The sequence below is a fragment of the Sinocyclocheilus anshuiensis genome, unplaced genomic scaffold (genome assembly GCF_001515605.1).
Source record: "Sinocyclocheilus anshuiensis isolate Anshui unplaced genomic scaffold, SAMN03320099.WGS_v1.1 scaffold86, whole genome shotgun sequence".
NCBI classification, from domain to species: domain Eukaryota; kingdom Metazoa; phylum Chordata; class Actinopteri; order Cypriniformes; family Cyprinidae; genus Sinocyclocheilus; species Sinocyclocheilus anshuiensis.
The window spans coordinates 4,493,586-4,511,375 of NW_015547662.1; the positions used below are offsets into that span (position 1 = coordinate 4,493,586).

General features: G+C 37.1%; 2 protein-coding genes across 2 annotated transcripts; one reads left to right on the forward strand and one right to left on the reverse strand.

The window, feature by feature from the left end:
- Positions 1-161: 161 nt before the first annotated feature.
- LOC107702408 (general transcription factor IIE subunit 2-like) lies at positions 162-13,031 on the forward strand. The gene is made up of 8 exons (XM_016504734.1): positions 162-368; positions 1,164-1,327; positions 10,146-10,237; positions 10,967-11,074; positions 11,901-12,083; positions 12,401-12,494; positions 12,641-12,756; positions 12,898-13,031. The coding sequence occupies exons 2-8, from the start codon at positions 1,165-1,167 to the stop codon at positions 13,015-13,017; spliced, it is 876 nt and encodes a 291-aa protein (XP_016360220.1). The 5' UTR covers positions 162-368; position 1,164; the 3' UTR covers positions 13,018-13,031.
- On the reverse strand, positions 2,880-5,812 carry LOC107702410 (small integral membrane protein 18-like). The gene is made up of 2 exons (XM_016504736.1): positions 5,699-5,812; positions 2,880-3,409 (listed from the first exon to the last, which is right to left on the reverse strand). The coding sequence occupies exon 2, from the start codon at positions 3,406-3,408 to the stop codon at positions 3,196-3,198; it is 213 nt and encodes a 70-aa protein (XP_016360222.1). The 5' UTR covers position 3,409; positions 5,699-5,812; the 3' UTR covers positions 2,880-3,195.
- Positions 13,032-17,790: the final 4,759 nt, after the last annotated feature.

The window sequence follows — 17,790 nt, forward strand, 5'->3', positions numbered from 1 at the left end:
CAAATATTTGATCAAGACCAGTAAATGTAAAATCCGTACAGCGCCACAGATGTAATACTCTTTTTGACCAGCAGGCGGTGCAGGACGTGTTTGCAAATCACGATTAAAAACAACGTAAAAGAAGAACGCCGCTCTTTAATGCACCTCTTCCGCTGGTTTGCCAAACCGCCATAAAACACCAGAAGAAGAAGAAGAAGAACGCCGCTCTTCCGCAGGAAGTACATGTTGTTGTGAAGCATCGCTAGCATTCTGTAACAAGCTTCTCATTTGGCTTTATCACTAACTTGACAGCATATGGTCGTTCAAAATAATATTTAAGCTTTAGCTGAGCTGTTTCTCTCAGAGAGAGAAGGCTGTGAGATTTTCAGGTAACGCTCAGAACTATTACTTCAGTAAATTGTAGATGTGTTTCTGCCTCATTTGTTATTTGTGGTTATTGTGATTTTGTTGTTTATATTAAACGTCTTTTGTTAGATATTTAATATCCACAATCATAAGTGATTTATCCATATCTTTGTTAGATATGGATAAACTTCAATCTGGCCTCAAATATCTCTTAACGTTGCATTAGATTGTCTCTCATCTAAAGATGAGAGATGAACGTAATAGTTACACAGTCCACAGATATTCACTACTATGTGTATGTAAGTTATATAACACATTCCTTTACAAACCTAAAAAGTGTTTGTTTTTGAATAAATTAACGTTAGTTGGGCCAGATATTGAATGAAAAGCAGCCAGCGTATCTATCGCATGGGAACTGGCTGATTATGATTATGGCTTTACTATTATTCGTAATATTATTGGTAAAATAAATAAATGCGTCCAAACCTTTGACTAATGGGGTATATCATCTCGGCAGATGTTGTGGTTATATTTTCAGCTGATAGTTTATAGTTTAAAGTGCACTGATTTATGGCTATATTTTGTCATTGTTTTCAGTCGTTGCACTAATTCATAGTTTTGGCTTGCAGCAACCTGCTATAGCATTTATGTAGTAATATAGAGCCCTGGTGTAATTGCTAGCATTAGCCTATTTATAATGTCATTGATGAAAATAAGTTCATTTATATACATGTATAAACGCTGTCGAATGCAATGCTTAACTGTCGTGTGTGTGTGTGTGTGTGTGTGTGTGTGTGTGTGTGTGTGTGTGTGTGTGGGATGGATAAAGCTCTGCTGAGAGAGCGAGAGCTCTTTAAAAAGAGAGCGCTGTCCACTCCTGCAGTAGAGAAGAGACCAGCGACCTCTGAGGCCTCTGGATCCTCCAAGAAGAAAAAGAGCAAACCAGACAGAGACACATCATCATCCTCCAAAAACAGCACAGGTCAGAGAGTAGATGTGTTGTGTTATTACTTTTTCTTTTGAACTTTATATTCATCAAAGAAAAAAAAATCACTGTTTCCACAAAAATATGAAGCAGCACATTAGAATGATTGGTAACACTTTACTTGAAGGAGTGTGCATAAGACTGACATGACACCTTCATAATCATGACATGACACATGTCATGAATATTGAATGATTTCCGAAGGACCATGTGACACTGAAGACTGGAGTATTAATAATTCATGAATATGAATAATTCATAAAAAATAATAACACTAATGATTGCTGTTGCTTTTTTTTTTTGTATATTTATTCTGAAGTTTTGGGTTTTACATTTAGAGTTACATAAGTTATTTTAAAAGTTGAGTAATTATCAAGACAATATTTTTTAACTCTTTCCCTGCCATTGACAGATTTTTTCGTCTTTGTGTTTTCACTGTTATACAGTAGGAGGCGCTATTACACATCTTCTGAAAGAGTATTGAATCTAGATCAAAACACAGCGAAGAAGCAGAAACAAGTGATTGCATAAGTAAGCAGATGCATATGAAAAATAACGCGATCATCAATCATTAAACGGCATATAGGGATGGTAGCGATCGACTTCATCTGTGTTTTGAGCATCATTCTGAATCCTGATTCTGAATCAAAAACGTGATTTTCTCACCTTTTTGTTCAAAATGTTGTTTTTATGAAACTTACCCACATTCAAGTGTTGAGTTAAAAAAAGAATGCATGAAACTAGAATAAAACATATTGTTTGTTTGCAGAGGCTCTGTTCTTTCTTTTGACATATTGTGTGTTCCGATATTCATACAACAAAATATTCTGGAGGCCATGAAATTTTTGTGAAAATGATCAAAAATGATGGTGGTGGCTGGCAACTTTATAAGTTAATAAATAACTATACCTGTGAATATTCTGTTGTTGAGTTCTTTGCTTTTTTTGTTTATCGCCTGATATTAAAGAACCAATAACCAGCTAGGTTGAAAATTCTGGATATCAGTAGAAAATATCGATCATCACATCTCTAGTGGTTATGATGGCTTGTGTATTCTAGGCCAGTAATATTGTCCTGCTTTTTCTTCTGTTAGATTTATTAATCTCGTTCTTATATGTAATCAGGGTGAAGCAAAGCTCAAGGACAGGCCTGTTTCTGCACGTTTTTGAGCATGTAGACAGATTTAAATGTATTTTTAGCAGCTGATGATATCTTCTGTGACCCTGATGGGAACCACACATTTCTTGTGCTTGTGTGATTTTTATTATATAATTTTAAATACACAATTTGAAGGCATTGCAAAGATGCAATAATTGACCTTTAGTGTGCTTCTTGATATAGCTTAGAAGTGTTATACATAACAATTATTCGCATATTAAATCTGACCTAAAAATGAATGTAAACATACACATACAAACATTCCCTTTACTCCAAATATACTGTGTGATATTTGCTTGAAATTGTCGAATCATATTGTTATACATACTTATTAATTCTATAATACTTTGTCATTCCACACAAAGGGAAAGATTCATGTAAACACTCAACAAAAAATTCAACAGTTTTATATAGTCATTACACAATAGTACTGGAATACTGAATGCAGAGGAGACAATGACGTGCACATACAAGCTAGTTTTTCCCTCTCTTTCTGGTGTAAATCTCATCTAAGATTTTAAGCCATGGAGACACCTGTGCTGTGTATTGCTGTTGGAGCTAGTGGGAGTAGAGTGCTTCTGTATGTGTCTGGCGTGTTTTATGGGACTCCAATCTGGCGAAGAGCTCTGTCCAAATCTGCAGCCTTTTCCACCGATCTGCTGTTGGGGTTCCTATGGCGACCGTGTCCGCTGTCACCATGGTTACAACTAAACCACCTCGTCGCTCTGGCGGCGCAGGTCACGAACGGTTTTGGTTTTGGTGAAGCATCCGCAGTCCAGCAGCTCATAGAGGAATGCCAGTGTGGCGAGGGAGAGGATGGTGAGGATGAAGAGGAGCAGGATGATGAAGCAGGCAATATTCCAGCCATCGTGGAAGGGATAGATCTGCTGGATCAGAGCAGAACTGCTGGACATGTTCATACTGCAGAGAGACCGATAAATACAGTCAGTTATTGAGGAGGAAGATGAAGAATGGTGTGGGTGGGAATGAAGATGGAAGGAGAGCTAGTGGCAGGGTGATAGGTAGATTGAATGACAATTTCTACACACTACTTTGTGTTTTTTGGTGTTGATAGGAAAAGCACATACATTATTTCATACTGTGCTTTAGCTGTCAGTCAGACATCTTTGTTCATTACATTGCAACCCACTGTTTTTGAGTATCTTTCAGCATAAGTGTAGGGTTTTCGATACATCATTTTAAGTTAAAGAGAGCTCAACTCTAGTCTGATGCATCTTTGTCTAGCTGTTTTTGAACACAAGTTCACACCTCAACTCATCTTATTGGGATCAGGTTAACCCAAAATCAGGATAATTATGTAGGAATTACTGAAATTTGATTAATTGATTAGTTGCTTAGGCAACCCATCAATTATTAAAAAAAAAAAAAACAGATTTGCAGTACAAAGGAGTAACTAAGTATTGGGACATACTGCCATATCATAAAATTGCATCTACCGTTTGTGGTAATGCTAAAAAAATTGTATTATAATTCTTTTAATTCAGTATTGGTTGCCTTTAGGTTCATGCATTTAAAAAATACATTGCCGTTGGTAAGATTTAGTAATATTTTTGAAAGAAGTCTCATGCATACGAAGGCTGCATTTATTTAATAAAAAAAAAAACTGAGCACAGTAAATATTATTGCCATTTCATGAAAAAAAACTTATTTTAATATTTTTTAAAATGTAAATTTATTCCTGTGAATTTTCAGCTTCATTACTCCAGACTTCAGTGTCACATGATCCTTAAGAAATCATTCTGATATGATTTGGCGCTCAATTTCTGATTATTACTACTGTTGTGGAAAACATGATGCAAGATTCTTTGATGCATAGAAAGTTAAAAAAGAACAGCATTTATTTGAATTCGAATTTTTTTGTAACAATGTAAGTCGTTACTGTCAATTTGATCTGTTTAATGCACCCTTGTCAAATAGAAGTAGTAATTTCTTTAAAAAAATAAAAATCTTACTGACCCCAAACTTTTGAATGGTAGTGTACTTTGGTAGGTTCAAATATTCCTTGCCAAACACTTACATATTAACCTAAAAAGCAGAGATAAAAATGTAAAGCTTTGTAAATCTACTGGAAATATATTATATCATCCAGACAGCTTTAGCATACTATTTTCAATGCACTTTTGGGATTTTTTGGATAGACTAATCCTAATCTTACATGTTATGTAGGACAAATAGTATAAAAAATGGGATGGCGCTTTACTAGACAAATGAACTGAGATGAATCAGCTGACCTAGTTTGCTTGAGTGGACATTGTGTGTGTTGTGTAGGTTTAGACCAGAGTAGAAGCTTCGTTTACAACATTTCTCAGATCATTTGATATTCGTATATGGTGTTTAAAATTCGTTCTGATGAGCTATCAAAGGTTTTCTGTATAACACATGTCACCAAGGTGGGATCTGTGCATGTCAGGAATGCAGTCGTAGATGTAATTAGGTTAAGTGTAACATAAGCCATGCGAAAACATTTCTCACGCATGTCTGATTGTGCACATACGCTTCTGCAGGAATACAGCTTCACTTTCGATTTGACCATGACTCAGAAGACCGTTCCTCCATCTCCAGAGAGATATAAACTTATTTTCCCATTCAGTTATTCAATTTTTATTTTATTCTCATAAAATAGGCTTAATTCTGGTCTTGTGACCTTGGTTTACCTCTTGTAGACTCCCCCATAGTCACAAACACAGAGTCCCGTCTGAAACAGACAGATGGCTTCTTCTTGTCCTGCTCTCCAGAGACCCCCACCCCGAGCATCTCTCAGTACGGTGCTACCATATCTTTCAAGCCCCTTTTCTAATGTTGGTCTTTTTTTTGACTTATAGATGATAATGAATGAGATTTTCTTGTTACATATTCAGTACACAATCATTTTGATGCTCTCTGGTGTAATGATCTAGAATTGCACAGTCCGCTTCAACTGTCTGGATCCTGCATGTATGTGTGTACAGATACACTTTCAATCAAGATCTGATGTTTTGATTGCCTTTTATTTGTTTGTGACACATTTGTGCATTTGTCATATACATTATAGTTATGGTCACACACCTTCGTCATGTATATTATGAATATGAAGAGTCCGTTACTAAAAGAATCCATTGAAGTTTATATAAAACTGAGATGGTGATGTTTTAGTCTGAGTTGTAATAGCATCAGTTGCATTGTGTTGTGTGGTATAAAAGCAGGACGTACCTGGGTGTGAGTGTCTGGATACGGGGTGATGGAGCAGCCTCTTCCTCGTCTGTGTGTTGTCTTTCTTGCTGCTCATGCTCTCTCTCTCCCTGCCCCACCTTAACCTGGAATCGTGTATTGCACTGGCTGGTCCGAGTCTCTGCTTTGACGCCATTGGCTGGCTGTCCTGTCTTTCAAAGCATCAGCCATCCAACCTACTGTAACGCATCTGCCCTCAACGTTAGGTCCCGCCCACACGATGAATCATTCATGAGTCAGTGCCAAGATGCGGCTGAGACTGGCTGTGCTCCAGTTGCCAGGGTTTGAGAGCAGGGTGTGGAGGAGGAAGAGGATGTGATGCTAGAGAGACATGCACTGAGAAAATGATTATTTTCACCACGGTTACTTACAAAGGGGCTTGAGGTGGAGAAAACGGGATGAGCACTGACAATCAAAAAGAAAATGTGAGAAATATGATGTCATTGTTCAGTTATTGTCCAGGTTTGCATTAGGTTTAAGGTCCAGTTCCTGTAAACCAATGAAGGATGAAAACAAATCATACATATGCTTGCATCTAGCAAAAATTTTATAGATTTTGTTGGCTTCATTCCCGTGCAAATAGACACATTAAAGGTGCGGTCACATTTACCTTTTTTTATCTCCCAAATTGGCCAGGTTTACCATTATAAAGCTGCTTGGTTTGGAAGTGACCACTGGGTCAGTGGTCATTCGCACAAAAAACGTTATTGCTTTGAAAATGTAGCTATTTTGCCCGCAATATTTTGGTAATGTGACCACTTCAAGTTCTTAAGGTTATACACTAAAGCTTAAACACAAACTCACCACCAAACACAACTTGAGCCATTTTATTGTCACATGCAAATCAAACGCACAGGATATCAAAGATGCATACATCTATGCATCCTTTAAAAATTGATCAGATGAAGGTATCTCAGTGGACAGGATGTGACACGATAATAGATTTCTGACATGCCTTGTTCACTGATCTATAATAGAGAACTGGATTGCTTATGACGTCATAAAAGTGAAGCTACCGTGCTGCCATATTGGTGTTCCCTAGTATTCCCATGCATCCTTATTGAATTAAAAAGAAATCATATGATTTTAATGAGAAAACATCCCCTAACAAGTCAGCGTTTTTATATCTGAAGTATCCCTTTATGCTTTGTATACACATATATTTGCCTTGTACAGTTATTCGCTGTTTATGTAACTTTGTTAGTGTTTTTATTCGTACAGTAGGCTAACTGCAAATGTTTCAACAATGATTTGTTCAACAGCATTAATTTTAAACCAGGTAATGATTTAAGCGTTGGTTAATTTAATAATGAATTCAACATATATACATAACATTTTACTCCTATGGAAACGGTAATGCTAAAATGCCATAGAATTTGCATGATCTTTAAGAGTCTGAAATAGATGTTGCTCAATCAGGACATTAAAAATATACATATCATAACTTATTCAGAGAAATAACGCTGAGTACATATGGTACGGACTTAAAGGAACACTCCACTATTTTTGAAAATAGGCTCATTTTCCAACTCCCCTAGAGTTAAACAGTTGAGTTTCACCGTTTTCGAATCCATTCAGCAGATCTCCGGGTCTGGCGGTAGCACTTTTAGCTGTAGCTTAGCATAGATCATTGAATCTGATTAGACCATTAGCATCTCGCTCAAAAATGACCAAAGAGTTTCGATATTTTTCCTATTTAAAACTTGACTCTTCTTTAGTTACATCGTGTACTAAGACCGACGGAAAATGAAAAGTTGCTATTTTCTAGGCTGATATGGCTAGGAACTATACTCTCATTCTGGCGTAATAATCAAGGAACTTTGCTGCCATACCATGGGTGCAGCAGGCGCAATGATATTACGCAGCGCCTGAAAATAGTGCCCAGCTAGGTAACTTCCAATAAGCCTATTTTAAGCCTATTAATAAGCCTCCACCTCAAAGTTCCAAAGTTCCTACCGCGAGACCCGGAGATCGACTGAATGGATTCGAAAACGGTGAAACTCAACTGTTTAACTCTAGGGGAGTTGGAAAATGAGCCTATTTTCAAAAATAGTGGAGTGTTCCTTTAAAGACATGAAGCTTTATTTCCAAGATGATGCATGGTATGCTTTGAATTTCAATACAACATAGAGCAATATAGTAACAGAGGCTTGTATTGGATTATTCATTGTTTATTCGAATCAATTTCAGATTCTTATACCAGATATATGTTCATGTTTAATATTTCCTGCAAAATTATGTACATAAAGAAATATATTTTGTGTTGGATCAGTTTCCTGTATCATCAGTGCGTAGCAGACACACTCACCTAAATTATTCAATATATCGCTTATCCTGCCCAAAGAGCAATCGAGCTCGGGTTCAGACCAGGCAATCGAACCAAGTGTGAAAGCACCCAGAGTTTGAGAAAAGCACAGAAACACATGGTCACTCAGCAGAACTCACACACAGACTGATCTTACTGTCTATATGAGGGTTTATTACAAATATTTATTCTGACATGTTATTTCAGTGAAAGAATTTCAGCTGCAGTATTAATGTCATGAAGAGAAAAGAAGAGACTCTATAACATCTACTGTTACTGATTTATCATGCAGCTCAAAGCATTATGGGTAGAGTCTCTCGTCAGTCTGTTTTGATTCATCAACACAGTTTCACTGATGATCCTCTATAAACAGTGAACCCAGGATAGAGCGGCTGAGTGAATGTGGTCTGGACTGTGTGGATGAGGCTCATTGTGTCAGAGACGCTGTAGAAGGACAGAGTTCCTGCACTGTGATCCACAAACACTCCTATTCTACTGCTGATGGACGAAAAGTTGCTATTTTCTAGGCTGATATGGCTAGGAACTATACTCTCATTCTGGCGTAATAATCAAGGAACTTTGCTGCCATACCATGGGTGCAGCAGGCGCAATGATATTACGCAGCGCCTGAAAATAGTGCCCAGCTAGGTAACTTCCAATAAGCCTATTTTAAGCCTATTAATAAGCCTCCACCTCAAAGTTCCAAAGTTCCTACCGCGAGACCCGGAGATCGACTGAATGGATTCGAAAACGGTGAAACTCAACTGTTTAACTCTAGGGGAGTTGGAAAATGAGCCTATTTTCAAAAATAGTGGAGTGTTCCTTTAAAGACATGAAGCTTTATTTCCAAGATGATGCATGGTATGCTTTGAATTTCAATACAACATAGAGCAATATAGTAACAGAGGCTTGTATTGGATTATTCATTGTTTATTCGAATCAATTTCAGATATATGTTCATTTTTAATATTTCCTGCATAATTACGTACATAAAGAAATATATTTTGTGATGGATCAGTTACCTGTAGCAGACACGCCCACCTAAAGGATTTCAATATATTGAAGCAATGAGCAGTCCAGGCATTATATAGATCAGTGGCCTTGTTGCATTCCTTCCTCTGTATGCATTTTCAGCTTAAAATAGCATCTTTAGATAATACATTTTTTCATATAAGCAGCCGGTCAGTCTGTGATTTATGTTTGACTAAGCTTTAGTACAAAAGTTGCTTCATTTTGAGACCTCACAGAAGGTAATGAGAACTTTCATGGTTGTACAGTGAAGTATTTGTCAGACTGATTCAAAATAACAACAATTAAATGAATTCTTTTAATGAATTCTGAACAATTCATTAAAAGAACCAGCTCATTTTTTTGTGAGCCAGACTGCACTGGTTGTGCTGTGTGTTTGTTTTGTATGCAGCCCACAGGGACGTCTCAGTAGAAAAAGGTGTTATCTTGCCATTATTTTGCAACTCGGAAGATTTAGCAACAATAAAAAGCGGTGCAGGTAGTACTAAATGTGTGTGTGGCATTTAAATTTGTATTTTATTATAATACTTTGCTTACCTGAAATTTTATTTCAACAGCTTCACTATTATATTAGTAACAGTGCATCTCTGTTATTGTCATTAAACTGCTATATATTCCTGTATCACACAATTACTAATTTATTATATACATTTTTATCATTCAGAATAGAATAGAAGGCTGTCATGCAGATGACATGTGTTTTTGTCAGAGGTTTTACTTTGCATTAGAGAAAGTGTTGTGAAATGGATTACATCAAAGGAATGAATTAAGGCATCCGAATGGCCAGAGTGCTTTTCACTTTGTCACTTTGTCAGAATAGACCTTTTTGTTGCCGTTTTGTTTTGCTTTTTCATTTCACTCTTGGTTTTTGGTGTGTCTCTTTAATTAGAAAGTGTCTGTTGACAGCTGAAAGAAGTGTAAATGGAATGGAATATAACTGCCAAAAACGTACTTAGTGTTTGAAAACAACGTGTGTTATTAATTTCATTGTCGTTTGAAAGGACTGGTTACAGTAGTTCTGCATTAACAGCCTATTAGTTGCAGCACGCACTTATTATAGTTTCTTATTGTCTTTGTTCTCTTTTCATCGTTCAGATCCTAGCAATGGCTCCTTCAATCTCAAAGCACTTTCTGGGAGTTCAGGATACAAATTTGGAGTTTTGGCCCGGATTGTCAACTGCATGAAGGTAATACAAAAATACACTCAACAAAAAATCCATTCAACAAACAAACATTTGCCGCAGTGTCATTTTTCTTGCTTCTTTATGATAATTTCCCATCTCACTTTAGTACACACCACAGCCTGATCTTTGAGTGAAAAGCTTTCTTTTAACTCCGAAGGAGATTTCTGCTATTCAGAATGCAATTCAAAGTACAATCTCCAGAGGATGACGCATGGGAATGAAATTATCATGAGCTGAGCAATCCTCCCCGTCATTAAACACATGTTGCCTCCATCGAATGCCATGGAAGATGTCCTCCAATCAGCGCATCTATTGCCAGTCTTATATTCGTACCAATATTGTGATCTAAAATGAGGATTTCTTCTGATCGCTTGTGAAGGTTTTCATGTTGTGCGCTTGAAAAACAGACAAAGAGGACTAAAACATAGTTTTCCCTAACTCTCCTAACAACAGTTTCTCCATCTGACCTGAATAAACACTGTGTAAAATTTCGCACTAATATGACTAATATGCATTGTCAGAGTCATTTTACAGTTGTTTCATATTGTCGTAAGCAGTGTGTCAGTCTTTTTTGTGTGTGTGTGTGTGTGTGTGTGTCAGCCTTGGCAGTTCCCCACAGTGAAATGATGTCCTCTCTCTAACATGACAGTAATTAAAGGCTGTCAGGCTGTTAATCCACAGATGTGACACATTTAAACTCTCTTTTTACATCTCTTCGTTTTTCTTTCCCAGACGAGGCACCAGAGAGGTGATACTCATCATTTGACTCTGGAGGAAATTCTGGATGAGACCAAGCTGCTGGATATTGGCATGAAGCAGAAGCAGTGGCTCATGAGCGAGGTGTGTGTGTGTGTGGGCATGAGAGAAAGACATTGGTTCACTAATGATTGCATGGATTATTTGTATTTATATTGCAATGCATGTTGCCTGTTGTAGCAGCTGGACCTGCACTGATTGCGGAATTTGTAAAAATATGCTTTGCATGTAAGTGGTACTTGAATTTCTTGGGTGGTAGGAACATTTCTTATTTGATTTACATATGGTCAAAGACTATAGATATACAAAGACATTTCACTCCTGTTACTTAAAAACTGCAATGCGCAATATGTCAGAATATGTCCCACCTTCTAAATGAAAGAGCCCATCGCTGATTGGTAAAGTCATTGCATCACTGCAGCTGCCAGCTCCCGTTCCCATAGAAACCAGAGACTCGCACTTATGACTGCACATGAGCATTGGCTGGTCTACACTGAAAAATAACCTTTTTTTAATGCTGTTTGAGCATAAGGAGCGGCATTCATGGGGCAGTTCATTTCAGATTTTGTTGCTGATTTGAAATATGTAATTTAATTGCGAGTTCAGCAAACAGTTTTTGAGATTTCAGGATTCCCCCGTTCATTTAGATGGGACTTGGTCTTGGATGCCCGAAATAGGCGTTGCAAATATGGCCGCCTAGTGAACAAACTTTCCATGAAAGGGACTTTGATATGGTGCCATGTATTATTCTTCTTCACATATTACAATTTGTTTTGACCATAGAATGCCATAATTGACCAATCAAAGCAATGTAATAACACACAATATTCCTTCTCAAGGGCAAGAGCACATTCACACACATACAAAAAAGGGAAATCTAACCTCTTCCTCCCTCCCTCCCTCCCTCCAGGCATTAGCAAGTAATCCAAAGATCAATGTGCGGGAAGGGAAATATGCCTTTAAACCCAAGTATCATCTAAAGGATAAGAAAGCTCTGCTAAGACTACTGGACAAACACGATCAGCTGGGACTAGGAGGAGTGTTACTTGACGACGTTGAAGAGGGTCTGCCCATCGCAGCCAAGGCTATTAAAGTAATATACTGTCATACTGTATTTTTTTGTTTTTGTTTTTTTTTCCCAAAATGTTCGTTTAAAAAAACAGGTGGAACATCTTCTAGACAGTACATTTAACGCATCAACAACACAGAAACTTAAAGACGTATTGAGGCACCAGTAAACAGATGCACTGTGATTTTATTTTCTAAAAGATTTTCAAATACTCCTTTTAGCACCTAATTTGCATATATTTGTTTTTATTTAGACATAATTCCTCTGCCAAACAACATTCTTTCAAAGAAGCAAATTAGCTTTTTTTCAGGTTTGAAACACTTGTGTTTTATTTTGTTCAGGCACTTGGGGATCAGATTATATTTGTGACCCGGCCAGATAAGAAGAAGATTCTTTTCTACAATGACAAACACTGTCAGTTTGTTGTTGATGAAGGTGTGTGATGATCATTATCATTGACGAGTGATTAATATTGACCTGATGCAGCATTGTTGGTTACTGTCTATAATATACAATAGTTTATTATACAGTAATGTAGTTGGAGCATCTCCATCATAATGCCAGTGTCATTCATTCTCCAGAGTTCCAGAAGCTGTGGCGCAGCATTCCTGTTGATTCCATAGATGAGGAAAAGATTGAAGAGTACCTGAAGAAACAGGGCATCTCATCCATGCAGGAGACCGGACCAAAGAAAATAGTGCGTTCTGTTTCTCACACAAATACAGATAAACATTTACATGCAGAGAAACACTCTCTCCAGATTGGCTGGTTCATGCATATTTGTGTGGGAGCGAATGGTTGCCGTGAGGTTGACGTGATTTGTGATTGGCTGTTGCAGGCGCCCATTCAGAAGAAGAAGAAACCTGGAACGCAGAGAAAGAGACGGTATAAGACTCATAATGATCATCTGAACGGAGTACTGGAGGACTACTCTGATGGAGTTCCCTCCAAGAAGTGACACACACACACACACACACACACACGCACACGCACATGCAGCTTTCAAGGCTCAAAGTGACATGACTGATATCTGTGTGATGTTTGTATATCTGATCTAACGTCTTATTGCCAAAACCATAAAGACATGCAGCAGACACACACACACCTTAGAACTGCACTGAGTGACACGAATGTGTATGGATTGTAAATATTTTCTTTCCACTGTGATGTTTTACTTTTTGCTAGTGCTTTAAAAATGGACAATTAAGCTCTTATTTTTTTAGATTTAAAGATTAAACAAGAGCAATCAAACCACATACGTTGTTTCCTTTCAAAGTTATTCATGTGTTTAAAAATGCCTTTAGATAAGCACACAAAAAGTGTCTTGAAGGTTTTACACACACACACACACACACACACACACACACACATATATATACATATATATATACATACATATATATTCATACATTTTGTGGTCAGTAAGATTGAAATAATACTTTTATTCAGCAAAAACAATGTTTGCTTACAATAAGAATGTTATATTCATCAAAGAATCCTGAAAAATTAGTTTCCACAAAAATATTAAGCAGCACAACAACAATAAAACAAGCAACAATAAAACGTTTCTAGGGAGTCATATAATATTTTAGAATATTACTGTTTTTGCTGTCTTGGTTAGAATAAGAGACTTCTTTTAAAAACATTAAATATATTTTAAAACATTAAATATATAAATCATATTTAACATTAAATATGAAATCATGCAGCGTTGCTCCTAAATTTCTTTAAATCAACTTTTAGGCTTAAGATTTTTTGTAAATATGGCTCCTTGAAAGCTTCTTGAAAGAGCTTTCCGAATGACATCTAAAATAATTTGTTTTGCTCCGAATGAGAGTCCAAACAGCTGATAAAAACCACAAGTAATCCACACCGCTCCAGTCCATCAGTTAATGTCTTGTGAAGTGAAAGGCTGCGTGTTTGTGCAAGAAACAAATCCATCAAGACTTTCAACTTCAAACAGCTCTAAATCAATATGTAGGTGGATTTTGATGTAAGAGACAACAGGAGATGGACTTTTTCACTGGAGGAAGCGTGATTATGGACTATTTTGGATTATGGACTGTATGGATTATGGAATATGTATTTGGCCAGAAGCAAAAGATTTAAAGATAAAATACCTTAATGATAGACTTGGTTCTTACAAACATGCAGCTTTTGTCTTCTCCAGATGTTAACTGATGGACTGGAGTGGATTACTTATGGATTATTGTAATGTTTTTATCAGCTGTTTGGACTCTCATTCTGACGGCACCCATTCACTGCAGAGGATCCACTGGTGAGCAAGTGATGCAATGCTACATTTCTCCAAATCTGATAAAGAAACAAACTCATCTACATCTTTGTTATAAAGAAATTAACTACGCTGTTTTGGAGAAAATTACATTCAAACTGCAAAACAAAATTCCACAAACAAATTTGTCTTACACAAAAATCAGTTCTAGCACTAAACAGAAAAAAAAGTAGTATTTTTAAATGAACAGATGCACTTGATCAGCACACTTCTTGTTGCTAGGCACCTATCAGTGTGAACCTCTGCGGCTCGTGTCTTCATCAGAAGCTTCTTAATGGTGGTTTTGATGGCACATGACAGCTCTGCAAGGGTTCTGCTTTGTGTCAAATTGATAATGTGCATGTAGGCTGAAAGGTTTGATATAATACAGTGTCTTCATTTTCAAGGCCCAGGCTCAACGATAAAAAAAACGTAACTGCTTTGTTGTTTTGTTTAGAATGTTCTGTCCTGAAATTAGCCTTGAAATACTTTTAAAGATAGTTTACCGTAATTCAACTGTTAAAAGCTGACATTCTCATGTGCTCGTTCAAAATATTCTAGTCAAATATTTAGCTTGCAGCGGTGTAGCAGTTTTACCTCTTTAGAATTATAGATATTAACCTCCCGTTTATTAAATGTGATTTAATAAATGAAAATGCAATATTCATAAATTTACTGCAAGTTCTTGTGTTTACTGAATTTAATGTCTATTGGATTCCCGCACTTACAAGGGGTTCACCAAGGGGAACGTTAAAATGACAAAAAATGACTGTATCTTGGTGCTTTTGCTGATCCCTACTGGATTGTGGAGCCTTGTTTATGGAACTGGTCTCGAAAATGAATAAATCAGTAGGAGTTATGTTTCTCCATCTGTTAGAGCCTGGAGACTTTCCTCATGTGCTGCAGTTGTGTTTAAGGATTTGGTGTTTTATATTTATATAGAGGAGCATTTGTTGTTATGTAAAGAATATTTATGAGTTTTCAATATCACACAAACGGTAAAGGATGTGAGTATTCATCATTTATTTTGTTCAGTTGTTAAATGCTTCTATTTCTGATTCAAATCTTTCAAAAAGGTAAAACATCCTTAATTATTCATAAATATATTTACTTGCAGTCAAGAGTTGGTTGACACAAAGGCAACTTGATCTATCTATCTATCTGTCTGTTTTTTAACAGCAGTTGCTCTCTGTCTTTCTGCTGGTTATTTTTATTTATGTGTTTTATTTTACAGTTGAGGTATTCTCTGTCTTGCACAGGGTTTATGGATATGGCTTCCGTCTATTCTGATTATTTTAAGAATAGATTTTGTCATTGAACTCTCCCAGTAGTGTGCAACTTATCTTATTTCCATTTATTTTTGAACGGAAGTATTTGCTCCCCACAGTCAGTCCTCATTAAAGGGATAGTTCACCCAAAAATGAAAATGTGATGTTTATCTGCTTACCCCCAGGGCATCCAAGATGTAGGTGACTTTGTTTCTTCAGTAGAACACAAACGAAGATTTTTAACTCAAACCGTTGCAGTCTGTCAGTCGTATAATGGAAGTGAATGGGAATCACGGCTTTGAGAGTCAAAAAAACATACACAAACAAAACCAAATTAAACCCTGCGGCTCGTGACGATACACTGATGTGTAAAGACACGCAACGATCGGTCTGTGTAAGAAACTGAACAGTATTTATATCGTTTTTTACCTCTGATGCACCGCAGTGTCTGAACTGTCTGACACTCCTAATTGAGATTGTAGATAGAGTGTCAATGGTCCATTTGAGAGATAGGTGGCGGTAATGCACTTATAAGTCTGCGATCCGCTGTAAAGCAAGAAGAAGAAGAAGACGCGTCACGCGCCAGCTGTCGAGGACACGCTCAGGACAGTTCGGACATTGCGGTGCATCAGAGGTAAAAAACGATATAAATATTGTTCAGTTTCTTGCACAGACCGATCGTTTCGTGTCTTTGCACATCAATGTATCGTCACGAGCCGCAGGGTTTAATTTGGTTTTGTTTGTGTATGTTTTTTTGACTCTCAAAGCCGTGATTCCCATTCACTTCCATTATAAGACTGACAGACTGCAACGGTTTGAGTTAAAAATCTTCGTTTGTGTTCTACTGAAGAAACAAAGTCACCTACATCTTGGATGCCCTGGGGGTAAGCAGATAAACATCACATTTTCATTTTTGGGTGAACTATCCCTTTAATGTGATGGCTGGAAAACAGAATTGATAACATTTTTTATTTTTTTGTAAAAAGGGTAATGACTACAATAACTCCTCCACCAAGGCACCTATTAAAAGTGTCCAGTTTTACCTGCCTTAGATTACAAAAGGATGGTCACAAGCCCTTATGTTATTGCCTATACAAATGACATATTTTACATTATAATGTTGCACAATGTTAAGTTTTAAGCTGCAGAATTTGTTAATACTATAGTATATGGCCCAAAATTGTTATTGCAAAAATGTACAACAAAATTATACTAAACTATAAAACTATACAAAATTATATTACTGCATTATATGAAGATGTTAGGCAACATGCAAGCAGTGAAAGTCTGCAGAAGTTCAAAGAGAAGTCAGCGGAGAGACTTTACTGATGCACCCGCCGTAACCACATTTAAACTGGAACAAAACTTTCTACAATTCGGTTTATAGCTTCCCTTCCTTTTCATTCATCAAGCACCATCACATCCTCAGTTTGCCTCTGCTGGACACTGGTCCTTTGGGAAATTTGGACTTTGTAATAACGGTTTTGAATCCACTGTCATTTTTTGGCTTGACTGAAAGCATCAGATGGTATTTTCACTTCTATTTCACTCTCACACACTAGTGACACTTTTTCTAGTGTGTCTAAGGTTCTGAGATCATTGAGTGGAATGGAAACTTGACTTCGTGGTCTATCATTTCACGGGTCACTTTCCACTGCACCAGGATTTCCATTATGCATCTAACCACATTCAGTTGTTGGCGACAGTCCTCGTGTTTTGTAGCTCCAAATCAAATAAGAAAAATTAATGAGAAAGTGTAGGTTTTTATATAATGCACATGTTTGTATTATCTCACTAATTTGGCACCTTCGTGCAATTAGATTTCATAATTTCAGTTTTTGAATGCATTGTAACACAATGATCATTGCTGAAATACATATTTGAAGTCTTTCAGTGCAAAGAATATAAAATATTGTCAGTGCTGGGTTTCATCCTCATTAGTCACCATGCCAACAATCGCACAGCTGATTAACCCAAAATACTGGGGAACAAAGCACCGGTAATCACCACAGCAACGATACCAGCAATGCAGCCACACACTCCTGCACATGATCACACACACACACACACACACACACAGTCTGGTCAGCTATGCTTGTGGGGACTCTCCATAGGCGTAATGGTTTTTCTACTGTACAGACCGTATATTCTATTGCCCTACACCTAAACCTACCCCTCACAGGAAACTTTC

Coding starts and splice junctions, on each gene's coding strand:
- LOC107702408 (XM_016504734.1), top strand. CDS start 1,165: ATGGATAAAGCTCTGCTGAGAGAGCGAGAGCTCTTTAAAAAGAGAGCG. Junction 1,328..10,145: donor ATCCTCCAAAAACAGCACAG/GTCAGAGAGTAG, acceptor TTCATCGTTCAG/ATCCTAGCAATGGCTCCTTC. Junction 11,075..11,900: donor AGCAGTGGCTCATGAGCGAG/GTGTGTGTGTGT, acceptor CCCTCCCTCCAG/GCATTAGCAAGTAATCCAAA.
- LOC107702410 (XM_016504736.1), bottom strand. CDS start 3,408: ATGAACATGTCCAGCAGTTCTGCTCTGATCCAGCAGATCTATCCCTTC.